Source organism: Siniperca chuatsi, linkage group LG16 (assembly GCF_020085105.1).
Source record: "Siniperca chuatsi isolate FFG_IHB_CAS linkage group LG16, ASM2008510v1, whole genome shotgun sequence".
In the NCBI taxonomy this organism is placed as follows: Eukaryota; Metazoa; Chordata; class Actinopteri; order Centrarchiformes; family Sinipercidae; genus Siniperca; species Siniperca chuatsi.
Window position 1 is genome coordinate 27,972,258 of NC_058057.1, and position 27,436 is coordinate 27,999,693.

The 27,436-nt window shown below is 44.8% G+C and overlaps 1 protein-coding gene across 1 annotated transcript in view; it reads right to left on the reverse strand.

The window, feature by feature from the left end:
- Nucleotides 1–10,852: 10,852 nt before the first annotated feature.
- Nucleotides 10,853–27,436, reverse strand: part of asap2b (ArfGAP with SH3 domain, ankyrin repeat and PH domain 2b) — a 32,583-nt gene continuing 15,999 nt past the window's right edge. Inside the window, exons 6-24 of the mRNA XM_044168154.1 lie at nt 26,858–26,987; nt 24,819–24,904; nt 24,394–24,469; nt 24,054–24,140; nt 22,770–22,873; nt 22,090–22,159; nt 20,876–20,960; nt 20,717–20,765; nt 20,450–20,616; nt 18,049–18,182; nt 17,153–17,247; nt 16,494–16,683; nt 16,236–16,321; nt 14,605–14,720; nt 13,385–13,452; nt 12,464–12,571; nt 12,157–12,391; nt 11,285–11,389; nt 10,853–11,193 (exon numbers count right to left, since the gene is read on the reverse strand). Coding sequence (XP_044024089.1) covers nt 10,868–11,193; nt 11,285–11,389; nt 12,157–12,391; nt 12,464–12,571; nt 13,385–13,452; nt 14,605–14,720; nt 16,236–16,321; nt 16,494–16,683; nt 17,153–17,247; nt 18,049–18,182; nt 20,450–20,616; nt 20,717–20,765; nt 20,876–20,960; nt 22,090–22,159; nt 22,770–22,873; nt 24,054–24,140; nt 24,394–24,469; nt 24,819–24,904; nt 26,858–26,987 — 2,317 coding nt within the window. The 3' untranslated portion in view covers nt 10,853–10,867. The remainder of the gene's footprint in view (nt 11,194–11,284; nt 11,390–12,156; nt 12,392–12,463; nt 12,572–13,384; nt 13,453–14,604; nt 14,721–16,235; nt 16,322–16,493; nt 16,684–17,152; nt 17,248–18,048; nt 18,183–20,449; nt 20,617–20,716; nt 20,766–20,875; nt 20,961–22,089; nt 22,160–22,769; nt 22,874–24,053; nt 24,141–24,393; nt 24,470–24,818; nt 24,905–26,857; nt 26,988–27,436) is intronic.

Below are 27,436 nucleotides of genomic sequence, written 5' to 3' on the forward strand. Positions count from 1 at the left end.
GGCTCCTGCTGAAATCTCTCCGTGCAGAACAACTGCGTGTGGCGTCGGTTCTTCTTCTTCTTCGAGGTTTTACGGCAGCTGGCATCCACCATGTTGCATTACTGCCACCTTCAGGTTTTATTCTCCCTTAGTGTTAATGTTACCGCCGCCTTTCCAGCCCCCTCATCCTAGACCCCCGTCATCCCGGGCCCCACTCATCCCGGGCCCCACTCATCCTAGACCCCACTCATCCTGGACCCCCGTCATCCTAGACCCCACTCATCCTGGACCCCACTCATCCCGGGCCCCACTCATCCCGGGCCCCACTCATCCCGGACCCCACTCATTCTGGACCCCCGTCATCCTGGACCCCCGTCATCCTGGACCCCACTCATCCTGAACCCCGTCATCCTGGACCCCACTCATCCTGGACCCCGTCATCCTGGACCCCACTCATCCTGGACTCCACTCATCCTGAACCCCCGTCATCCTGGACCCCACTCATCCTGGACCCCCGTCATCCTGGACCCCACTCATCCTGGACTCCACTCATCCTGAACCCCGTCATCCTGGACCCCACTCATCCTGAACCCCACTCATTCTGGACCCCCGTCATCCCGGACCCCACTCATCCTGGACCCCCATCATCCCGGACCCCATCATCCCGGACCCCCATCATCCTGAACCCCACTCATCCTGGACCCCACTCATCCCGGGCCCCACTCATCCTGGACCCCACTCATCCCGGGCCCCACTCATCCCGGGCCCCACTCATCCCGGACCCCACTCATTCTGGACCCCCGTCATCCTGGACCCCCGTCATCCTGGACCCCACTCATCCTGAACCCCGTCATCCTGGACCCCACTCATCCTGGACCCCCGTCATCCTGGACCCCACTCATCCCGGGCCCCACTCATCCCGGGCCCCACTCATCCCGGACCCCACTCATTCTGGACCCCGTCATCCTGGACCCCGTCATCCTGGACCCCACTCATCCTGAACCCCGTCATCCTGGACCCCACTCATCCTGGACCCCCGTCATCCCGGACCCCACTCATCCTGGACCCCCGTCATCCTGGACCCCACTCATCCTGGACTCCACTCATCCTGAACCCCCGTCATCCTGGACCCCACTCATCCTGAACCCCACTCATTCTGGACCCCCGTCATCCCGGACCCCACTCATCCTGGACCCCCATCATCCCGGACCCCCATCATCCCGGACCCCCATCATCCTGAACCCCACTCATCCTGGACCCCCATCATCCTGAACCCCCGTCATCCTGGACCCCCGTCTCCGCACTCTGGGAGGCTTTTAACGCTGTCCTGTACCCGCTCTGTTCTTCGTAGCTGCGGCATCATTTCCTGTGTCAGCGCCCTGCAGGACGTGAGGACGTGGTCTACGGCCTCATGGCCCCGATCTCAAAGACCAGTTTCTCTGCCGGCTTATTATTACTGGCTCTTCTGAACACATCAGTTCTGGACTGCGTGTAAACGTCTCCCAGGTGCTGCTGATGTACCTGTCTGCACGCTGGGCCTTTCCCCTGTGATCCGGATCATCTCATCTCGTGTCCCAGGACTCCTGAACGTGCCCGCCTCATGAAGCCGAGGCGAGTCTTAATGCTCGCCGGGGCCGACACAGAGTCGCTACCTGTTGAAATATCGCTGCAGCTAACCTGTGCAGAGTCTCACCTGGTAACACAGATCCTTTGATCCACGCTGTCTTTATGTTTTCGGTCCCTATAAGTATAGCAAACTGGGCCTAATCGTAATCAGCTCTTCATCACATGCTCCAAGTCTTCTGCTCTTCCTGTCCAGCCAGACCTCTCTGTACGAGTCCTCGCCTCCTCCCAACATGTCCGCAGCACCTTTTTGTCTCCGTGCCCCCTCAGGTCGACCCGGTAATGACACTTGTAGACGCGCCGAGTCAAGAACAACAAAACGCTGAAAATGACACTGGATGGTAAAGAAGTAAAAACCCATGAACCCGGCTCAGCTAGATACCTGGAGTACCTCCGTCTGTCTGTGGAGGGAAAGTGCTTGATGCTAAACGTTTTACAGTTTTTTACAAATCGCTGCGATACATTTAACAAGTTTCCTAAACTCTTAACGCACCGACACGCCTAAAACACACAACTGGCAAAATGGTTAAATTTCGTGCTCAAAGTCACACACTGTAAACTAAACCCCCAAAACTGATTTTCAAAATACAATAATAAACTAACACATGTTCTCTTCCAACAGCAACATTTAGTCAGTCGTAACACAGTGACAGAGAAACACTATCAGCAGCTGAAACGACAGAAACTGCAGTCTTCTGTGAGTCAGGTCTGCCCTGATACAGCAGACAGCTGTTATTGATCACAGATTGAGTTTCTTCTGAAGCCTCTACATCGTTGTTTCGTTGGGTTTAGTAAATGCAGGCATTTAGTTTCCTTTGCTGCAGAGATTCAATACAAAAAAATGAACGACCATCTCAGAGTAGCTTTATAAAATGTAGTTTATGTAAAAAAATAAATAAATATAGACACAGAACTGCTGCAGTGAAGACTTTATTTGCATTTAAGGACATTACTGCAAGATATACAAACAGAAAAAGAACCGGATTATAATAAAAAGAACAAAGTAATCTTCTGATCTGCCCGCTCTTCTGCATCACACCTGATATCTTCTGCAAGGCATCATGGGAAGAATCTGTTGGCGTGCCTTATCCGCCCCGGCAGTGATCAGCTGCGATTTATATATTTGCATAATTGCAATCAGCTGTTTCTCATTAGCAGTGGGATAAAACACAGGGAATATATTTGTGTTTGCAGCTGTTCGCTTTGACTTTAGCCTGTATAAGCTACGTTCAGAACACGATGTTCTCTGTTCTGACACGCGGCGTGAACGCGTTTGTAAATCTGACTGTAAAGTGTAAAGTTGTTGTGGTCTTGGTCGAGCTCGTGTGTAAAAGAAGTTCAAGCGTTTTAAATCGGTGTTGACTGTGTGCATTTTGTATCAAAGCAACAAGACGTGTGTTAAGTGTTTAGCCTACAAAGACGGATGTTGTGCTAACCGCGTTAAGAGTTATAGCGATTGTAAAAAACTGTAATACTAAAAGAAATGGAGAAAGAGCAGAAACGCTGTGAGTAACCATCGACTTTAAAAGAAAAGAAAAGTTATGCTGGGCTTCTCCAGCTCCATTCCTCCGGCATTAAGATGCTTTACGTGTCAAAGAAGGGCTCGTACTGCCGGCCAGCGCGAAGGAGAAGGAAGATGTGCGAGACGTGGAGGTGAAGTGTGGGAAAGAAGTGCCGGTTAAATGCTGCAAGTGTGGAGGAGACCACAGTGCAGCCATGCAAGAGAAGTCCCAAAATCTAAAATAATAAACAAAGTGTCATATGCAGAGGCTGTTAAGAGTGTGTATGGGATATGGTTAAAAGATGAGCGGGAGAAGGTTAAACAATAAAACATCAGTACTTGCAGATGGAGACCAATCAGCAGTAACAGAAATGGAAAAAGCTCCTAGGAAGAGTCTTTGCCAGCGTTCACAGTGGAAATCGCCTCACTGAGAGACAGAAAGGAAAGAAGAAGTCCTGAAAGATCGTGAGAAGGTGCTGGTAAAGAGGCAGAAACCAGCTCCGCTCTGGATGTGGACTGGATGTTCTGCTCCGGGACGAGATCAGCTGAGTTACGCTGTGTTCGGTCAGTTACCAGAGGGAGCGTTAGAAACAGTGGTGACACTTTTCAATAAGTTACGGACAGAGGGAAGACTACCTGTGAAGTGGAAGATGGCGTTAATTTGCTAAACCAGGAAAAGACCAACAGCACTAAAAAGGAAGACTGTTAAACGAGTATCAGAGCAGATTTAGGAAAAGGAAGACAGCAGACGCTCTAATTAAAGTAAGTCATGAAAGTGAAAAGAACCTTAATATGAAGGAAATGATGGCTGTAGTTTGTCGTTAAGCGTCTGTTAATTAACCTGAACAAGCTAAGCATAGGTGGAAGGTTGCATAACTGGATCAGGGATTTTCTATCAAACACAACATTTCAGGAACCTCAGACGGTTTTGTCATTAAAAACGGGATACCCCAAGGTAGCGTCATCGGCCCGGTTCTATTTAATATCGTGATTAATGATTTCTTTGGAAATACAGGGACAGGTGTGCAGTCAGCAGTGTACGCAGGCGATGCAGCAATCTGGAAAATTGCTCACATGTGTTGAAAAGTTTACAGAAAGCAACAGGCAGTGTAGAGAGATGGTCGTACGATTGGGGATCCAAACCTTCAGGAGCAGAACCATCAGGCTTTACGCTGCTCAGCGAAGAGAGAACAGCTGACGAGCAGGGGTTCACACTGTACAGCAAGTGTTTAAATATCTATGGACTGATGAAAGATACACTTGGAAGAATCATACTGAAGATATCGAGGCCAAATGTAAAAAGGTGTTAGATGTAATGCTGCTCCGATGAGCGCTGCTCTGGACTGTGGCTGCAAGGTGAGCGAAGCCTGGAGAAACCGGACAGGACAGGACACAGAGCACGGAGACCTAGTTTAGGAGCATTACAGTTGTTTCCGGTTGCTAACGAGCGTTGTTCAACACTGAAACCACATTTTCAAAACTCTTCACACAGCCAGCGAAACAGAAGTCCGTGCGGACCAGACTGGGAACCATTTTGCATTCAGCGACCGCACGTTTCAAAGTTCAGGAGCTCTTTTCCCGTTCGTCCTCCACAACACGCGAAACACTGTGTGTTTCCAGCACGTTGTTCTGACGCTAACACACTGCATTCAGAATGATCACACACACGTTCAAAACAGGACGATGAGCATTTCCGCAGTAATTCTTTTAAACTGCTGAAAGTAAACTGAAACCCTGCAGGCAGCGGAGACGTGTCTCCTGCAGGCCGCCGGACGGATCGGACGTCCAGCAGGAAGTTTATCAGCTGTGATGCTGATGAGGACAGAGAGCAGACTGGAAGCATCGCTGTGATTTACTGTAACGAACAGCTGCACATGTTGTTGCAGTAATGTGCAGGAAGTATTTTATTTATTCTGTTTTTATTATCACTGCAGCCCTGGAGCTTTCCCCTCTTTTTTCACCTTTTGGTTCTAATTTTCAAGTTCATGTAAAAAAATGAAATTTTGATTAATTTCTGATGCATTCGTTTTTCAGATGCTTTCAGTAAAGTGAAACTGTGTTACAGTATTTATGTGGAAAATCAGTGAAACTGTAAAAAAGAAGAGTTCATCCGTCATGTGACGCTGCCTGCTGTTAGTGTGTTTCAGGTCAGTGTGTGAATGAAATGTGTGTTTCTGAATGAGAAGTGTTGCCGGTGTTTTGTTTTGTAGGTGAGATCAGCTGTTTGACTGAGTGAAGAGTTCTGAAAATGTGGTTTCAGTGTTGAACAGCTCGTTAGCAACTGGAGAAAACTGTAAAGCAGTGCTGGTTGAATCCAGTGGACTGCCTCTGCACCGGAGGAGAACTAAGGTATCTCTAACATACTGGGTCAGAATCCAGGGAGGAGGAGGAGGAGGAGGAGGAGGAGGAGGAGGAAGCTCCTTACACAACACAACGTTTCCTGGTGAAGGTTTTGGCTGGGACGTTAACAAGAAGGCGAAACAGTACACATGAGATACAACACAGCAGTGATCCATAGCAGCATTGCCCCCTGGATATTTCCACAACCCAAAGGAAAGAGAGTGGGCCGAGAGGAAGGATAACACTGGGTGCGTGGTTCAAGAGTATGTGAAGAATATAATTATCTTAATATTTTACAGATGGATCAAAACACTCAGGTAAGGAACCTGCAGGGCTGGGTATATAAACTGGCTCTCAGGGCGCACGGCAGAGGAGGTTAAACCGGGTAAAGTGCCGCCGCAGTGCAAAGTCGGGAGAATCGGTCCGAGAGGATGTTTTAATGGAGGTTTATATGAGCCCGCTGAATCTGCAGCAACCGGGAACAGACGCCCGTTTGTGCTGGAGACCAGCTCACGCTGGACCAGAGGGACATGAGACTGCTGATAAACTCGCTGAAAATGCACTAAACAAAAATGATGAACGACATTTTGGAAATTTGTTTTGGGAGATCAGAAGCAAAGTCACTAACTCGTCAGGGAGTAACGGCAGTAAGGGGAGAGATGCCATAAAAGAAATGATCAGGTGAACGTAGGGCAGAAGGCGAAGGACGGGACTCCGCGCTGGCGTGGAGAAACACTTACAGGCTCAAAGGGCTTTATTCAAACATTTAAAAGAAACAGGTTTAATATCTAGAATATAACATCTCTATAAAGTTCTGTTGTTTGTTAGTTTTGGTTAAAGTCATGATGTTACACACTCCGGTACAGTAGGGGGCGGCACCTTTACCGTTGGTCTGTAGCCCGCCAGTAAAACAGAAGAAGAAGAAGAAGAAGAAGAAGAAGACGACACTGGGGAAGTTCGAGCTGCTCCTAAACACACTCTGAGGTCCAGGTTTTAGCTGCTGGCCCTCGTGCGATACTTCCAGTCTCATCTTGGTCTTATTAAAGCTGCAGAAATATATTTCAGGGACGCAAACAGCCGCTCGCCAGGCCAGTCCCGCAGGACGCCGCAGGACGCCGCAGGACGCCGCCGCCGCAGGACATCCCTCTGTTAACTGAGCTCAGATGGAAGTACACTCCCAGAGAACCAAAACTCTCAACTCTCATTTATTTCCACAGTTTCAGACAACATTTCAACCACTTCCCCCCCGATTAGTGAACTCCGTGTTCGCAGCTGACCCCCGACACTTCCAGCCGGACCTGGACCTGCTGCAGGACTCTCATCAGGCCTTAAACTCCACGTTATAGGTTTTTATTCAGTTAACATGAGAATTTTGTCTTAAATCACAGACCACGACATATTAATCTAAATGTTAATACTGTTTCAAATTCAACTGTAATAAATCATAATTTTAAGTGATCAGTAGTTTCCAGAAACCCCCTTTGACGTGTGTGTGAGTGTGTGTGTGGATATTTTACTGTGTTGCTATTTATTGATCGCTTTCTGTAAAGCGCTTTGTGATCACTGGCTTTGATAAGTGTTATATAAATAATCCACTGCATTATTGTCATGACGCTTCAGATATTTCGTATTGTCCTGAAAGGAAACTGGCTTCGCGGTTTTTTCTGTTTGTTTCTTGATGAAGTGAAAGCAGGGCCGCTCCGAAACGTCTCGCTGCTGAGTTATTCACGTAAAACATGCTGCATAAAAGCATTAATGGTGACTTTACTGTCGCATGGATCGGTGCTGGTGACGGGAGGAAAGTGGAGCTGAAGTCCTCAATCGATTAACTGATTAGCTGATCGACTGACAAATAAACATCGATAATATAATAATATATATAATAATCATCGTCATTTATGAAGCGAAAACTCCAAAATGTTCCAGTTTGTCCAGTTCTGTTTCTCAGTAAACTGGACGTTTGTGGACGTCAGGAACGTGACGGTCGGAGGGAACGAATCACAAGAAGGCAGAGATGGCGAGATGATGGCGAACAACGCGAGAAAGGGAAATAAACAGATGGAAAATGGAGGACGTGCATGAAAAGTGCGCAGCGGAGTCACGTCGGGTGTTTTTAATGACGCTGCGTTATCAGAAGCGGCGCACGGTAGAATCCCAGCGGACCTCCTCTCGTGCAGTTTCCTGTTACAGTAATTATCGTCGGCCATTTTGTTTCAGTCAGAACATTCAGGAAACACAGATCAGCCGGAGTGGAGCGTCACAGGTTTGATACCAGCAGCACGGGCTGCGTCGCCGAGAGCTTCTCAGACTCTGTCTAACAATATCGTACACGCTATATGGCCAAAAGTACGCGGACAGCCTCCGCTCTGCCGGTTTCAGTCTCTCCTCCAGATGCTGGACCAGCCGCAGGGACCTGCAGCGCATCGGGACCAGGTCTGGCTCACGTGTGAAGGAGCCACGCGGTGCAGATGTTTATACGAAGTCTGCTGGATCATTTTAAACTAACTCCCCTCAAATCCCGCCCCGACACGTTTAAGGATCTTTGGAAACTTTTACATTTAAAATAAAGTTGTGTGAGTTTGAACAAGGCACGGACAGGAAAGGCGGAGTCACGGGCGGGGCTGCACGAAGCCGTCAGGTGGAACGAAAAGCAGCGTCAGTGTTTTTGGGTAGCGGGTAGGTTCGGGTCTCAGGTCGGGCTCCGGCTTCCCGGTCCGTCCAGAGGACAGAGGACCACGTTGAGTCCGTAACGTCTGCAGAGGCGGAGCCGTGCGGGTGGAGAACAGGAAGTGACGGGGGGAAGGCGTGACTCCTGTGCGGCGACGTCACTCTGTGATGAAGTGAACGAAGGTGACGGGAAACGCTCCTCGCCTGGCCGGGTCTCCTTCGACGTGACCGACCTGAAACACAGCAGGGAGCACGGCTCAGGACAGAGGCCAAGGTGACTGCACACCTGCAGTCAGAGGGGGGCGATGATGCGTTTCCTGTCTGGGAGGCGTAGCTGTCACTCACCCACCACTCGTTGTCCTCCTCCGTCTCCACGACGATCACCTCGCCCTCGCTGAACGTCAGCTCGTCTGGATTATCAGCCGAACAGTTGTAGATGGCCTTCACTCTCTGAGGCTTCTGCTTCTACACACACACACATTATAACACACACACACACACACACACACACACACATTATAACACACACACACACACACACACACACACACACACATTATAACACACACACACACACACACACACACACACACACATTATAACACACACACATTATAACACACACACACACATTATAACACACACACACACACACACACACACACAGACACACACACACACGCACACACACAGAGACACACAGAGAAACACACACATTATAACACACACACACACACACAGACACACAGAGACACACACACATTATAACACACACACACATTATAACACACACACACACATTATAACACACACACACACACACACATTATAACACACACACACAGAGACACACACACATTATAACACACACACACACACACAGAGACACACAGAGACACACACACATTATAACACACACACACACACACACACATTATAACACACACACACACACACATTATAACACACACACACACAGAGAGACACACAGAGACACACACACATTATAACACACACACACACACACACACACACATTATAACACACACACACACATTATAACACACACACACACACACATTATAACACACACACACAGAGACACACAGAGACACACACACATTATAACACACACACACACACACACACACACATTATAACACACACACACACATTATAACACACACACACACACACATTATAACACACACACACAGAGACACACAGAGACACACACACACACACACGCGTGTATACTGTATATATACTGTGTATTTATATACTTTCACAGCTGATTTGTCCTGTTCCTGCAGATTGTGAGTTACTGAGTCATAATTTCTGTTTAACAGACTACATGTCTCTGTGCTGACCCCTGACCTCTGACCCCTGACCTCTGACCCCTGACCCCTGACCCCTGTCTGTCTGTGCTGCTGCTGAGTTTGAGGACTTACAGAGAAGGTGCTCCTGGGTTTGGGTGCTGGAGGAGCCGGACTTTGGGGGGATTTGGAGTGTGAGCCTGCAGAGAGGAACAGCAGCAGGTTACGGACAGAAACGCAGAGTTTGATTTGTTCCTCTAACTTGAGACAGAGATCGTTATTTTACACAGGAGCTTAAAACTGTGTGTGTGTGTGTGTGTGTGTGTGTGTGTGTGTGTGTGTGTGTGTGTGTGTGTGTGTGTGTGTGTGTGTGTGTGTGTGTGTGTGTGTGTGTGTGTGTGTGTGTGTGTGTGTGTGTGTGTGTGTGTGTAGTGTGTGGACCTGACAGACGTGGTGTGTGTCAGTGGTGTGTGTGTGCTGATCTGTGTCAGACAAAATGTGTCACAGTTTCAGTTGTGTGTGTCAATAAAACTGACTGAAAGATTTGTGTACAGACCTGAGTACCGGTCTCAGTGGAGACCAGTTCTGATCTGAAATCAGACAAAATAAATTCACAGTTTCAGTTAAAACTTTCAATAAAACTGACTGAAACCAGTACAGCCGACCACTTCTGACCAGTTCTGACCCAGTACCAGTTCTGACCAGTACCAACCACTTCTGACCACTTCTGACCAGTTTTGACCACTTCTGACCAGTACCAACCACTTCTGACCAGTACTGACCAGTTCTGACCAGTACCGACCAGTTCTGACCACTTCTGACCACTTCTGACCAGTTCTGACCAGTACTGACTAGTTCTGACCAGTACCGACCAGTTCTGACCACTTCTGACCACTTCTGACCAGTTCTGACCAGTACCGACCAGTACCGACCACTTCTGACCAGTTCTGACCAGTACCGACCAGTACCAACCACTTCTGACCACTTCTGACCACTTCTGACCAGTTTTGACCACTTCTGACCAGTACCAACCACTTCTGACCAGTACTGACCAGTTCTGACCACCTCTGACCAGTTCTGACCAGTACTGACTAGTTCTGACCAGTACCGACCAGTTCTGACCAGTACTGACCAGTTCTGACCACTTCTGACCACTTCTGACCAGTTCTGACCTACCGACCAGTACCGACCACTTCTGACCAGTTCTGACCAGTTTTGACCACTTCTGACTAGTACCAACCACTTCTGACCAGTTCTAGTACCAACCACTTCTGACCAGTACCGACCAGTTCTGACCAGTTCTGACCAGTACTGACCAGTATATACCAGCACAGAATAGTAGTACTAGTACCGACCAGTAGAAAGAGAAACCAGTAGTTCTGATCAGTTCAGACCAGTAATGAGCAGCACAGACCTGTACAAACCAGTTTTAACCAAACAACTATAGATCAGTAGAGACCAGTACAGTCTGGTGCAGTATGTACCCTGTGGGTGATTTGGGGGACTTGGGTCCTGGTGGTCCCGGTGGTCCCGGTGGTCTGCTGGTCTGGTGACTGGGGACTGGTGGGGGGAGGGGCGGAGCTTTGTAGTAGGGTGCTGGTGGGATGGTGGGTGCTGGTGGGACTGGAGGCGCCGGGATGAATGGGGGGAGCCCAGCTGCTGGTGGGGGAGGGAGAGGAGGGAGGGGGGTGTTCCTGGCTGACTGGGTCTTGGTCTCCAACATGCTGGACCTCTTGTTCACCGGAGGAGGAGGAGCTGCTGGGAGCACTGGGAGAGGAGGAGAGAAACCACAGCGTGAGACAGAAGAGATCAGATCAAGTCAAATCAGCAGAGAAGAAGGAAACAGGAAGTGACTCACCGTACATGGAGGAGTTCCTCTCGGGGGTTACGGGGTTGGGGGGGTCGGAGGACGACCGCTGTCTTCCTACGGTTTCTATGGCAGCCGGTTTACTTTGTCCCAAACCTGCAGGGAGACAAAACAGGATCAAAGGAGGGGGATCAATACACTGATCAGCTGAGGAGTTTCACTTCATTTATCAATCAAAATGACAAATTGCAGCCTATATATATCGTGGCCTTACGCCACGTAACTGTAGCGTCCCCGGTTCGATTCCAGCCGTCATCGTGGACATAGTTCGTCCCAAAGGTCAAGAATGAACTCAAAAAATGTGAGTTTAGTTTATTTCATGCTAATTGTGTTGTTACTTAACTGCAGCTGCATTGAACTGAGTCTTTTTAGCTTAGCTTAGCATTGTTTAGCTTCCGTCATTGTATCTTTCTCTAATTCACTTCCTTTTCTTGTTTTAGCTCATTTTTAAATGTTTATTTTATTGTAAATAGTTTTTGCTTAGCGTTTTTTTAATCTTTAGACTTGACTTTGTCCAGGCGCTGGATAATACACGCTGACGGACACTCCTAGTAACCAATCAGAGAGCTGGAATGAGCAGCCACACTGAGACGAGTTTGTCTGTTGTATCTTTCTCCCTTCGTGTCCCGTCAAAATGAAACTAATAAAAGGCAAAATGCCACAAAAACATTCAGCTTCTCTGTGTTTAAAGGGGTTGTTGACCTCTGACCTCTGGGAGGAGAAGGTCAGGGGTCGAGGCTGAAAGCTAAAGGTTTTTCTTTGCTTTTTTATTTAGTGGAATTCCTCTTCCCACTCTCCTTCTTCCTGTAAAGCTCTTTGTGAAATAAAGTTTATTTAAACCAGAAACAGAGTTACTGTCTGACCTCTGTTTGGCACTCTGGGTGGCAGCGGGGGTATCGGTCCCGGAGGCGGCAGCTTAAGGTCCATCATGGTGCCGTAGGTCTCGTTGCTGATCATCATGCTGGGGACCTGAGGCCTCTGTTTGTCCCGCGCCAGGCAGGCGGCGTCCCGGGCCAGCGCTGCCAGGTTGGGCTGCATGGGGCCGCTGCCCGGCACGAAGCAGCTGACCGGACGCTCCTCGCGCCGGTTAGGGATCGGCTGCAGGAAACAGGCTGTTACACACCTTAACAGCTACACGTCTGCAAGCTGTTTAACATAAAACCAGCTCACCTTGTCCTCCATCTCGTCCTCGCTCTCATCCAGGTCCTCATTCTGGAGGCGCCACTCGTACTCGACGTGAACGTGGACGTTAAACTTTCCCGTCTGAGCCTGAGTCAGCTGAAACGCACACACAGCAGTGGTTTTAATACGAGATCAACGAATCTGTCTTGATTTGTAAAAGCTGGTAATAAGATAAAACGGAGAAACAGTCGGAAACGAATGCACATGAAAAACAATAAAAACAGTCAATAATCTCTTAATATTACCAATATTATTAGCAGCAAACAGGAAACAACAGAAACGATATCTGTGACAACATAATCTCTGAGATTTCAGCCGCATCTCATCTATATAAGCGCGTAAGTGGACCTTTAAATTGAATTAACACTACCACGATGTGTTGCCAGCTAACGATGCTTAACGTAACTTTCAGTTTTTTGTGTTAGTTTTGTTTACTTTACGTTTGTTTTGTTAAAAACCTTCTGAACAATCACTGAGTCTCAGCTTTTTGGACTTAGCTTAGCGTAGCTTGGCCTAGCCTAATTTAGCTTTATTTATCATAGCTTACCTTTCTCTAATTTACTTAAATTTATTGTTTTATTATTTATTGTGTTATTTTGTGTAATTTATTCAGGTCCAGTTCAGTTTAACCAACAACGGTTTACTTTTGTCTGATTTAGCTTAGCTTCATCTTAGCCTAGCTTTAGCTTATTTCACTTTAGGTAAACTCACTTCATTAAAGTGAAACAGGGCTTAACTTTATATTTGTTCACTGTAGTTAACTCAGGTAAATTTAACTCCACATATAAAATTATAAATCAGCTAACAGTGACTTCTGTGCAAATGAGATGCATAAAACAAAGAGCTCTTCTAATCTCACATAAAAAGACGACATTATAACAAATATAAAACATATATAACATTTCTCACCAGTTCTTCACACTGAGTGTTTCGCAGACGTTTGGCGACGTCCAGCGGCGTCTCTCCTGCTTCATTTGCTGCGGAGACAAATTCACGGTCAAATTAAGCATTTCACTTAAAACTGAGACATTTAGAAACAAAACGAAAGGTTTGTAGTCGCGCTGTCGTCCTCCCTGCACACCAGGAAACTAAACTGTTGCTATTCTTAGACGTTACCTTCCATCGATGCAAAAAATGTAAAGTTGGTGGCTGCTGGACGTTAACATGCTGATGTTCAGAATTTAATATCTAGCATGTTAGCATGCTCATGCTACTATGTTAACATGTTGGTCCATTTTGAATAAGAAGTCTATAAGATTCATCCACTGGGGACCATGAATTACCATTAATTTAGGCTGCTGCACTCACATCATCTCGTTCAGACCATGATTACAAGCAGCTGAGTCAGGAGGAAAAAAACAACGCCTCCCAGATATCGTACATTTCTACGATATATCGTAGAAAAGGTTTCAGTCGTAGTCATCTGGACACTGTTTTCAGAATCAAGACGTTTCGGCTTTTTACTGATTACTGGGCCATCTTGGAAACTATTAGGTCAGTTTCAGGTGAAAGTAGCTATTAACAGATACTCAGGTAGACTCCTCCCTGAGGGCGGGGCTTATGTAACTCAGAGTAGCTTAAATTTCCAGTCCATCCATCCATCCATCCATCCATTTTCAGTTCGCGGGTGACTGGAGCCTATCCCAGTGACTTTGGGCCTAAATTTCCAGTTCCCGACCAATTTTTTCACAATTGAGAATGACTTCCGGATGGGAGCCGAAATGTCTTGATTCTGAAAACAGCGTCCAGACGACTACGACTGAAACCTTTTCTACGATAGACCAGTCCTGGACGAATGAGGGACTACACACCGTCTTATTTCCACGATATCTCCCAACAGAGGTGTCAACAGACCATCGCCAAAATGGCTACAAAGCCTCCACCACTGACAGTTACATCTAAGCAAAACCCAAGAGTAACACTCAGTCAACTAAAGCTACTTACAAAGAAGCTACGCTGTTTGTTTGTATCTGTTAACGAACCGGAAAAGGCTAATTTAGGCTATTCATAAGGTGTGACTGCACTGTAGGGCTATAAACGGGATGATGTGTGCACGTCCCAGAGCCGGACTGCTGTGACGTGAGGTTCGGTTTTGCTGCTGAGTATCTTCTCTGTGTTTGCGTTCTCACTGATGGACACTGAAGCTTTTCCTCTCAGCAGCAGTTTGAGACACTCGCTGTTGTCCGTCAGACAGCAGTAATGCAGCGCTGTGCTTCCTCTGGCCGTCTGCTTGTCCAGGTTACCGCTGAAACGCGCACACACACACACACCTTAGCGTTACTATACACGTGAGGACGCTCACTGACACCCTGCTTCTCTAACCCAGGGGAAGATGTATTACGTCCTTTACTTAAGCAGAAGTACCAATACATTAATGTTAAAATACTCCATTACAAGTAAAAGTCCTGCATTGAAAATCCTACTTGTAAAATGTAGTATCATCAGTAAAAGGTTGTGCAGTAAAACGTCTCCTGTCAGTGATTCTGACTCTGACATTATTAGATTGTTAATACAGATGCATCAACGTTAGAGCAGCATTTTACTGTTGTAGCTGCTCGAGCTGGAGCTAGTTTTAACTGCTTTAAATACTGTTAGCTAGTTTTAACTGCTTTATATACAGTTAGCTAGTTTTAACAGCTTTATACATGGTTAGCTAGTTTTAACTGCTTTATATACAGTTAGCTAGTTTAACTGCTTTATATACAGTTAGCTAGTTTTAACTGCTTTATATACAGTTAGCTAGTTTAACTGCTTTATATACAGTTAGCTAGTTTTAACTGCTTTATACACAGTTAGCTAGTTTTAACTGCTTTATATACAGTTAGCTAGTTTAACTGCTTTATATACAGTTAGCTAGTTTTAACTGCTTTATACACAGTTAGCTAGTTTTAACTGCTTTATATACAGTTAGCTAGTTTTAACTGCTTTATATACGGTTAGCTAGTTTTAACTCCTTTATATACGGTTAGCTAGTTTTAACTGCTTTATATACAGTCAGCTAGTTTTAACTCCTTTATATACGGTTAACTAGTTTTAACTACTTTATATACAGTCAGCTAGTTTTAACTGCTTTATATACGGTTAGCTAGTTTTAACTGCTTTATATACAGTTAGCTAGTTTTAACTGCTTTATATACAGTTAACTAGTTTGAACTACTTTATATACAGTTAGTTAGTTTAGACCAGTGGTTCCCAAACTGGGGGTCGGGCCCCTGACTTATTGTGAGAGGTCACGAGCCAAAAAGGTTGGGAGCCACTGATTTAATCTTTAACAAGGCATTTTATTGTATAATCTTATTATTATGTTTTGTTTTATGTAAAATGTTAATCTGAAAAGTTACTAGTAACTAAAGCTGTCGGGCAAATGTAGTGGAGTAGAAGTATAAAGTAGCATAAAACTGAAATACTCAAGTAAAGTACAAGTACCTCAAGTTTTGCAAGTAACCAGTGAGAGTGACGATTAGAGCCGAAACGATTAGTCAATTAATCAGTTAGAATATTAATCAGTAACAATTTTGATAATTTAGGGATTGTTTAAGCCATCTGAGAAGCAAAAACATCATCAATGCTCTGGTGTCAGTGTCTTTACTGTCTCAGATTGTCTGCTGAAACTGAATATTTTTGGGTTTCAGACAAAACTAGACATTTGAAGTCGCCACCTTTGTCTCTTTTCTGACATTTTACACAGAATTAATCAAGAAAATGGTCTCCAGATGAACTGATGATGACAGTAACGGTCAGCTGCTGCTGCGGTGGTTACCTGTTTTGGGCGAGGAAGTCAACGATGTGGAGGGAGTCTCTGTCGCCCATACGGACGGCCAGGTGGAGCACCGTCTCTCCAGGTTCCTGACAGAAACAAACAGACCTTGAGTAAAAACACGACCCGCTCATCATACTTTCACTTCACCGGGTTCTGCCATTTTTAAAACTACTCAAGAACTCAAGAGATATCTGAAAGATTGTTGTTCTGGGACAGTTTGTGACTGACAGCAGATGGCAGTAATCAGTGTAGTCGTACGTGCTCGTTGGGCTGTGGGCTGGCCTCTATCAGGTCCACCCCCTCAGCGTAGACCTGGATCAGAGACAGGATGTCTCTGTTCCTGACGGCCTCGTACAGAACCTGCAGTCTGGACGCAGCGTCGGCACAAAGCCGCTGAGCGAAACGCTTCTCTGTGTACTTCGCTGTGATGTAGTCTTTCCTCATCTGCCTGGAAAACAACAGCAGCACAGAGACGCAGTTAGTACACTATGAGTTCATCGTTTCTACATCGGCCCTCTTTCTTCCAGGCGGCCGTTGGTTTCAGATCATCGGAACAACAACGTTATGTCTGTCTTTATTTTTTCAGGGCCTGTCTTCCACATGTTGGTGCGTTCAAGTGCTTCATGGCCATAGCTGGGCACAGAGGTCGTGTCCTCAGTGTTGTTTCTGGAAATTTGGGGTTTTAACTACCTGAGGAGGAGTTTACATTCTACAGTTACACATAAATTACACTTTAGGCTGATTTTCAGATTCTTTAAGAGCCAGTGTTTTTAGATTTGACTGTTCATTTTGTGTATTTCTCCACCTGAATTATATTCCTGTCTTTGAACCATCGTGCAGGGAGATAAAACTTTTTTTTTTTAAGGTTGATTGTGATATTTTTTGGAGTCAAAATTGATTGATTAGCTGTCACTCACATGTCACTGGTCGGGTCAGGTTTGGTTGCATTCTGCACTGACAGATCCGCCTCCATGATCTCGTTGAAGCTGGCGTTTCCCACGTTCTTCGCCAACTAAAACACAACAACAACATGTCAGGTGGTTTGTTCACAGCGGAGCTAAAACGATCACATCCGCATGTTTTCTGGTTCTCCACATGCAGCTCTGAATGTACGAACACATGTATGAATTACTGCAACAGACCTGCAACGTCTCTACTGTCTTCAAATACTAGACATGTATTCACATTTTATGTTTTAGTGGTTTTATAGATTCCTCAAGTTTACAAAATGTTATGCAAGAAAATGACAGTTTACCAGTAACAGTACACTTGTGTCCCTATTTTACATTCACAACTTAATGTTTTTAAGTAAATCAACATGATAAAATGGTAGGATTTTATACGATTTAAAAGGATAAATTCTAAACAAATCAAACTGTTGCGTAAACTGTCATAAAATAATATTTTTAGCATATTAATTAAATATACATTATATTACGATTAAAGACGACAAACTGAGCTACAAAAACCACTGAAGCAAATATCTGAAATGAGATAAAAGGTGGGACAACGAACAGACTGACGTCATGATATTAAAGAAAGAGTCACAATATTTGGTGAAAAACAATGTTGTAATATTATATAATATTTAACATCATGATGTTATACTAAACTATATTTTTGAAATATTATTACTTTTTTGTCAAATTATTTGTACCTTTTTCTAATTTTATTTTCAAAATTATGTTTTTTTCTCAAATATTTTTTCCCTCAACAGTGGAAATAATACTACGTCATAGACAGACACAATTTATTTAAATACAGAAATAAAAACCAAACAAACAGACAGAAACCTCTGGCCAGATGGACTCACCAGCAGCTCGGAGGTTCCCAGGACATCCAGGTCCAGACTCTGGATCCTGGAGTAGTGGACCCCCATCTCCCTGTGGATCCCCGAGCACTCGATACAGATCAGCACTCCGAGGTTGGTGGACAGCCAGGTGGGACCTGACAGGATTGGGGGGGGAATTTGAAGACGATGATTAAGCTGTTTTCATCTTCTACATGTCATGTAAATATTTAGGAACTAGGTAGAGTAATGTAGACTCCTCCCTGAGGGCGGGGCTTAAGCAACACAGAGTAGCTTAAATTTCTGAGTTCTCAGACCATTTTCACAATTGAGAATGACTTCCGGATGGGAGCCGAAACGTCTTGATTCTGAAAACAGCGTCCAGACGACTACGACTGAAACCTTTTCTACGATGGGACACTCCTGGACGAATGAGGGACGACACCGTCCTACATGATTGATTCAAAATGTTCCCTGCTCTCTCACTCATTCTCAGTCACGTCTGTCTTCTGCCACATCTTTGGTCATATGTTTGTTCGTTTACACAGCGTCTGATTTTTAGCCATGCTAGCAGCATCTGTCCATCATTTTCCGTCCTCCACTTCGGTCCAGACTGAAGCGTCTCAGCAGCTGCTGGACTGTGATGAGACGTGCTTCATCGTTCATGCTCCCCTCAGGATGAACTGTAATAACTCTGCTGATCCTCTGACTTTCCATCTAGCGCCACCATCAGGTCGACACGTTAACGTGTCCGACACTTTGGTTTCTGACCGAATACCTGCAGAGCTGCTGACGCTAATCAGCTAATGTTAGCATGCTTACACGCTAAACTAAGATGGTGAACATCATACCTGCTAAATATCAGCATGTTAGCATTGTCACTGTGAGCATGTTAGCATGCTGACGTTAGCATTTAGCTCAAAGCACATCTGTCTCACAGAGCTGTTAGCATGGCTGGAGACTCTTTCTGTGCACACTGTGAGTCAGCGACTCTACATCAGAGTAAATATGACTCATTACTGGTCTCCTGACTTTGAGCCTGTAATTGAGGCTCTGATTCACTCACAGAAGGTGAACAGGTGAGATTTAAAGTCAACAACACCAACAGACTGCTGACAGACAGCTCGGCTGAAACTCAGGAACGGTTTACTTCCTGCAGCAGCAGCTGTGCAGTGAAACTCGACAGTATTTCCTTCCATCAGAAACTCGTCTGACCGGCAGGACCAACAGCCGAGGAATTTACTTAAGTTACTTCAGCTCGACTAAAAGTACAGTTCACCCGAGATACTGCTGCAGCAGTGAGGTTTCTAAATCTGTTAACGAGCTCTGCTTTAGTATACCATTTCATTTATCGCATCTACAAAACTGTGTGACAGTCATCATGTTCTGTTATCATTATTATTAGTAGTATCGTACAGCATAATGCGTGTCGTAGGAGCAGCTGTGTCATTCGTAGCAGAAGTTGCGCTTAGGGTCGCAGTAATATAAGCAGGGCAGCGGTCCCTGTGTGCTCAGGTAGAACTGGTACTACTGGCAGGTGAGGTAGGCAGATATAAAGGAGTTCCTGGAGACCAGCGTTCATGCGTTTTTTTGTGATCTTAGTGTTGCTGAGGATGAATTTCATTTTGTATTCTGTTGCCCCGTGTACAGCAATTTGAGAAATCATAGGTAACATGTTGAGTTGGCTCTTTAATGAGGAGGGTTTTGCCTTAGCAAGATTTATACACAATGCATGGAAACTAAGACAGAGAACACTATATCCATCGTAATAAGACCTTTTATTTGTTATGGAAAATGAATGTTTTGACATGTTGAATTTGTGGAACTGTATGTTGGGACTGGTCATGTGGCCATCCCGGTTGCTGTTGTTGCCCAGTGTCTTGTAAGCCCATACGGGCGGGGCACCATAAGGTGCAGGACGCTCACATAAACAAATCAATCAGTCAAAACTAGCAGCAGTTTTAGTAATAGTAGTAGAAGTAGTACTGATAACATGAGCAGTAGCAGTAGCAGTAGCATTAGTAGTGACAGAAGCAGTAGAAATAGTAGCACGAGCAGTACAAGCAGCATTAACAGTACTGCTACTGACAGCAATAGCAACAGTAGCAATGAAGGTGGCAACAGCCGCAGTAGTAGCAGTTGTTAGTAGTATTAAGTTAGTAGTAGTAGTGATAGCACTGGCAGTAGCAGTATTACTGACCGGCAGCTCCGCAGTCGCAGCAGTTGTAGTATTGCTAGCAGTAGCAGCAGTAGCAGCAGTAGGAGTAGCTGCAGTGGTAGCAGGAGTATAACAGTAGGAGAGTTGGAGGTGTAGCAGTACTAGCAATAGTAGTACCAGTAGGAGCCAGGTGTGCAAATACAGTAGGAGCAGCTGCAGTAACAGCCACAGTCGCAGCAGTTGCAGTACTGTTGTAGTATTACTGACCAGGAGCTCCGCAGTCGCAGCAGTTGTCGTTGCCGCTCATCCTCTTCACCTCTCCTACGATGGCTTTGGTCAGCTCCTGTACGATGTTGTTCTCTCCTTCGTTCTGGTCGCCTTTAAACGCTTTGTTCAGCGCCTCCTCTTTACTGTTCTGCAGCACCGACACCCAGCTGGACAAACGTGAAAACACCACATTAGATCAGGTGTTAAAACGGAGGTCAAAGGTCAGGGGCTGGTAGACAACTGCGGGTCAAGCTTTCTGCTACTTACACCTGACATTCGGCTTCATCCTCAGCTTGGAAGTGATACGTTCTGTCGTCTGAGGCAGGAAATGAGACATTAGATATATTTTTAGGAATCAGACAAGAGGACAACACGATGAGTAAACAACATGTTGGTTCTGTAGGCGAGCATGTGTCGGCAGCGTACGTGAGAACAGGTCGAAGCTCTTCTCGTCTGGATTTCTCTTCACCTGGCAGGTGAGCAGGTTGAGTTTGGCTGGAGGTGTGTTAGCCTGAGAGACAAGAAGCAGGGAGGAGGGTGAGACAACAGCAGGAGAGGACGCCTGTCTTACTGAGCCTGACAAATATGGACATCCAAAGTGTTCAATAGCAAATAAATAAATATATAACCATGAAATTGTGAATTATTCAATACTTGTCCACCACTTTGGTTCAGACGGAAATATCTCAGAAAATGCTGAATGGATTGCCATCAAATTTTGTCCAGACATTCATTGTCCCCAGAGGATGAAATCTAATGACTTTAGTGATCCTCTGACTTTCCATCTAGCGCCACCATCAGGTCGACATGTTAACGTGTCCGACACTTTGGTTTCTGACCAAACACCTGCAGAGCTGCTGACGCTCCCATCAGCCTCAGCTGCGCTCTGTGTTTACTGCTAACTAGCTAATGTTAGCATGCTAACACGCTAAACTAAGATGGTGAACATGGTAAACATTATACCTGCTAAACATCAGCATGTTAGCGTATTCACTGTGAGCATGTTAGCATGCTGATGTTAGCATTTAGCATGGCTGCAGATTTATTTCATGCCATTTTTCCCAATGACCATTTTATTTCATGATGCCACTTTCCATCACAAAGCCTTCAGTTATGATTGGCTGTCTGCTTGTTCAGAGCAAACCAATAAAAAGGGTTCATCCTCTGGGGACCAAGAATGGGAATCTGACCAATAGATTTAGATATTTATTGTGTACAGATTGATGCCATGATGCCATGATGCCATGATTGGGACCATGAACGCCAGTGGTTCTGGACTGAATCAAAGCCCTGCTAGCTGGATACTGCAGATACTGACAACTACTTATGTTAATGTAAAACTGGATTATAACAAAAACGTCCAGAGCTTTTTATTTCTGAGAGCTGAAGCAGAGACGAGAGGTCGAAATAATTAATAACTAAGGTGCATTAGTGCCCCTCATGCTCTGTCCTGATTGGCCGTTTGACTCTTCGTGAAAAAACTTAAAACAAAGAAGGAAGAAAAAGAAACTAAATAATAAAAGTTGAAATGGAAAATAAAACCCAGAAGGAGACTTTTTATTGGCTGATGGACATGCAGGCAGGAGGGTGGAGCCTCTCCTGCAGGAGGACCAATAGGAGACGAGGATCTGGTGTCTTACCGTGCCGTGGCAGATGGTCAGGAAACCGTTCTTCACCGAGCACTTCCTCTTCTGCCACACCTTCCTCAGTCTGAGGAAGAGACAAGTCATTGAGAACGCAAATCGCTGTATTGATCTTTATGCACCATTCCTATTAAATGATTCAAATCAATCAGTAGTCCTGAAACTCTCCGACGTAACATATTACGCTTTTATTTAAAAAAATGTTAAAAATGTGACACAGCACGTTAACATAATAACCTCAGAGTACATCTGAGCCATGCTAACGTTTAGCAGCTGCGTACATGCTAACGGTAATTCAAATGTTAACGTGTTAGCATGCTATGTTACACGACTCATTCACTCAGTAATTGTATTTGTTGGTGTATTTGTTGGTTGTATTTGTTAAAGTTGCTACATTGCTAAAAGCTGATTTGTTGGAGAGTCACAGAATGCTAACAACCAAGAAATTACCATTAGCCCTGATTAGCCAGTTAGCATTCGGTGTAATCCCTTGTATACGTCTGGGAACAGAAAGAAGATGGCAGACATTCAGGCTGCATTGTGTTTATAACGGAGTTCTCTTCCTAACATTACCTGCAGCAGTGTGAACAGATCTGCCCCTACAGGTTGCATGTTTGTGTAAAAGCTCCACAGGAAGTTATTTTCCTGCGGACTTCTGGGACTTTGAGTTCACTCACCCCTCGCTTCTCTTGTAGAGGACTCCGGAGCGTTCGGTGCCGTGAGCCTTGTTGCCCTGCAGCTGGTGGAGGCTGTAACCTGCGCTCTGCTTGGCCTGAGCGTCCTGCGGAGAACCAGGAAACACATCCAGCATGAACCCTCGCTGCAGGGCGGCAGCGCTGGAAAGTAACTCCAGTATTGGACTTAAACACAACGTTGAGGTTTTTCCATTTTATGCTACTTTAGCGGATTCAGGTCAATAATACAAAACATACTCAAAAAATATATATTTGCATTTATTAATATAGATTAAACTGCTCAGCAGTATATAAAGTCATTCAAATTAGCCAAACAGATCAAACATTAAAGCATCAATAATTATAATCCAATAATATAATATATATTATTCTGCATAACGAGTACTTTTACTTTTTTAAGTTTATTTTGATGCTGATACTTTTGTACTTTTACTCAAGTAAAATTTTGAGCAGGACTTTTACTTGTAACAGAGTATTTCAGAGTATTTCAGAGTATTTCAGAGTATTTCAGAGTATGCTCATCAACACATCAGTCAAATCTGAAACACCACAAAGGCTCCCTCGCTCCGAGATTTACTATCGTAGCGGGAAAAGTTGTCTTCTGTCAGTTCTGGCAAAGTCTGCAGCTCAGCGAGGCTGGACTGACACACAGCGCAGCTTCGAGCTAGATGCTAACATGCAGCAGGTATAATGTTTACCATATTCACCATATGAGTTTAGCGGCCATAAACGTGGCGGTTTGGCGGTTTAGCGGTACAGTGTGTGTGTGTGTGTGAGTGTGTGTGTGATATGTAGTGTGAAGCGCTTTGAGAAGTGGGAAAGACTAGAAAGGCGCTGCACAAGCACAGTCCACGTGTTTGTTAAAATAATGTCACTCTGTGCCGTTAAACAGACCGCCGATGGAAGCCATGAAGTGTTATTCAGATCTGCTGCAACATGTGAAATATAATAATTTAGCAAACTAATACTTACAGTGTCTACTGAATATATTAAATATTATATTAAATATTATAATCCAGGATTTTCTGTTTATTGTTCAGCACAAAAATATCAATAAAAGCTCCACCGTGAGGACGGAGAGTCTCGCGCACAGGTGTGTTTAATAGGACAGCGTTTATTAATCGTTTACTGAGGTAAATGTGATATTGATTAGGTCAGGTTACGCTGGAATCAGACCGTGTTTGGATTCATTGATTAAACTGCATACTATCAACACTGCTATCTATATCTGCTGATGGTCTCTGATGGTCTCTGATGGCTTCCCACCTCTTTCTGCTCAGACTGCAGGGAAGCCTTCAGGACGTCTCGGAGCTGAGTCAGCTGTTTCCTCTCTCCATCCTGCGTCTGCTTAATCTGGACACCACAGAAGAAGACACGGACATTTAATACAAATTATACATACATTGCTGATGACCACCGCAGTGCTTTGGATATTTTAATGGATTTCCCCTACCTTCAGGGCTGCTAACATTTCATTTAAATATCGTAAAAGAAAAGAGGCAAGCAGAGACGTTTTGGATGAAATGACCCTTTGACGTCAGTTCCTCACTATAATCTACTACACCAGTTTCTCTTTTCACGCTGCGCTAAATATCTCCGTCCTCACCGCCGTCAGGTCTGTAGCCAGTTTCTCTACGGAGGGTTTCAGACTCTCCACAGCCTTCAGTCCGTCCTGGAAAAAACTGAACACAGACGAAAAACGATTTAGTTTTGCACCAAAATCAACTCACAAATTAAAATAAAAATGCAAAAAATGTGTGTAGCAATAACAAATCGAAATGAACAAAATTAAATGAACTGATTACATGTTTATTCTATATTCCATTTCCTTGTGCAATTTTCTCATTTCATTATTATTTCTGTCTCTAAATGAAGTTTCAACATTGTTTTTATTCATTTATTATAGATTTCAGATTTCTGCGAGACTAAATGATTGTGGATATTCTCTGTAGAGATCCTGAATAATTCATGATTTCTGGTGTCTTTCTGACTGATATAAACATGTTTTAGTTTCTTTGCAGACTGACTTACTTGCACTGAGCGTGGAAATACTTGATGAGGTTCTGGAGGAAGTCGGCGCCTTTCTTCACTTTGATCTCGTTCACTTTCAGCAGATACTGCAGAGAGAAAATACATCGATTTCTATCTTACTGAATTAATAAACAAGACATTGTGAAATAAAAATATATAAGAAGAAACAGACAAAGCGTATTATATAACCACAGGATTGTGAAATAATCCAACCCTTTGGAGCACTTTGTGGTTTTTGTCCAAATGTTTTTCAGCCCCTCTGAACTTTATTTTAAATTCCAGAGATCCTAAAGTGTTCAGAGATACCAAATATGCAGGAAATGTGTCTGAAATGATGCAGCAGACATCTGTGATATTACCTGAAACGCCACAGCTGGTGCTTTTAATATGTAACTGGGTGCAGGTGGGATACAGCTGCAGTGAAGCGTTACAGTGAAGTGTTACAGTGAAGTGTTACAGTGAAGCGTTAGTGAACCACAGCTGCAGTGAAGCGTTACAGTGAAGTGTTACAGTGAAGCGTTACAGTGAAGTGTTAGTGAACCACAGCTGCAGTGAAGTGTTACAGTGAAGTGTTAGCGAACCACAGCTGCAGTGAAGCGTTACAGTGAAGTGTTACAGTGAAGCGTTAGTGAACCACAGCTGCAGTGAAGTGTTAGTGAACCACAGCTGCAGTGAAGTGTTAGCGAACCACAGCTGCAGTGAAGTGTTACAGTGAAGTGTTAGTGAACCGCAGCTGCAGTGAAGTGTTACAGTGAAGTGTTACAGTGAAGCGTTAGTGAACCACAGCTGCAGTGAAGTGTTAGTGAACCACAGCTGCAGTGAAGTGTTACAGTGAAGTGTTACAGTGAAGTGTTAGTGAACCACAGTTGCAGTGAAGTGTTACAGTGAAGTGTTAGTGAACCACAGTTGCAGTGAAGTGTTACAGTGAAGTGTTACAGTGAAGTGTTACAGTGAAGTGTTACAGTGAAGTGTTAGTGAACCACAGTTGCAGTGAAGTGTTACAGTGAAGTGTTAGTGAACCACAGTTGCAGTGAAGTGTTACAGTGAAGTGTTAGTGAACCGCAGCTGCAGTGAAGCGTTACAGTGAAGCGTTAGTGAACAACAGCTGCAGTGAAGCGTTACAGTGAAGTGTTACAGTGAAGTGTTAGTGAACCGCAGCTGCAGTGAAGCGTTACAGTGAAGTGTTAGTGAACCACAGCTGCAGTGAAGCGTTACAGTGAAGTGTTACAGTGAAGCGTTACAGTGAAGTGTTAGTGAACCACAGCTGCAGTGAAGTGTTACAGTGAAGTGTTAGTGAACCACAGCTGCAGTGAAGCGTTACAGTGAAGTGTTACAGTGAAGCGTTAGTGAACCACAGCTGCAGTGAAGTGTTAGTGAACCACAGCTGCAGTGAAGTGTTAGCGAACCACAGCTGCAGTGAAGTGTTACAGTGAAGTGTTAGTGAACCGCAGCTGCAGTGAAGTGTTACAGTGAAGTGTTACAGTGAAGCGTTAGTGAACCACAGCTGCAGTGAAGTGTTACAGTGAAGTGTTACAGTGAAGTGTTAGTGAACCACAGTTGCAGTGAAGTGTTACAGTGAAGTGTTAGTGAACCACAGTTGCAGTGAAGTGTTACAGTGAAGTGTTACAGTGAAGTGTTACAGTGAAGTGTTAGTGAACCACAGTTGCAGTGAAGTGTTACAGTGAAGTGTTAGTGAACCACAGTTGCAGTGAAGTGTTACAGTGAAGTGTTAGTGAACCGCAGCTGCAGTGAAGTGTTACAGTGAAGCGTTAGTGAACAACAGCTGCAGTGAAGTGTTACAGTGAAGTGTTACAGTGAAGTGTTAGTGAACCACAGCTGCAGTGAAGCGTTACAGTGAAGTGTTACAGTGAAGCGTTAGTGAACCACAGAGTTTATGTGATGTTGTCAAACTGTGGAAAATGTTCGACTTGAGTTTGGAGCTACTTCAGGAGAAGTCAGGGTTCGTTACACACATAAGAAGACATAAAATATAACTAAAGTCATGTGACCTCTGACCTCTGACCCCCGCGTGACCTCACCTCACACATCTGCAGCTGGAAGAGTCGTCTCTCCTTCTCCATCTCCTCTGCGATTTCTCCTCCGCTGAACTCGGTGCGAATCATCCCGTGCTGCTTGGCGTGCTCCCTCTTCTCCTTCTCAATCTTCGCTCTGGAGAGGTCAAAGGTCGAGGTAAGAGCTCCACGAAAACCAAAAATACTGTGGAGAGTTCAACTCAGCAAATACAGGATCTAATCTCCAGCTTCCAAAATTAATAAACTCTTTCTAATCTTCCAGTTAAAATCAGGCCGCTGCTTTATTATTGTACACTTATGATGGTGACTATTTAAACTTGCTGATGAAAGGCCCGTGTTTGGTTAGATCAGAGATATGAGCTCTATAAACGTTAAATGGGAAATCAACTTTTACAAACTCTTACAGCTGACTCATCTGAAATATATTTTTTGAGGAAGTTTTCAGACAACGTGAGGAGGTTCAGAGGAAGTACAGCGCAGCGACTGTTGGCACTCTCTTCTCCGTGTTTATTTATAGTATTTTGTGTAGTTTAATATGTTCTTATTTATATTCTGGTTTTATTAGATTATTCTGTGTTGAATGTT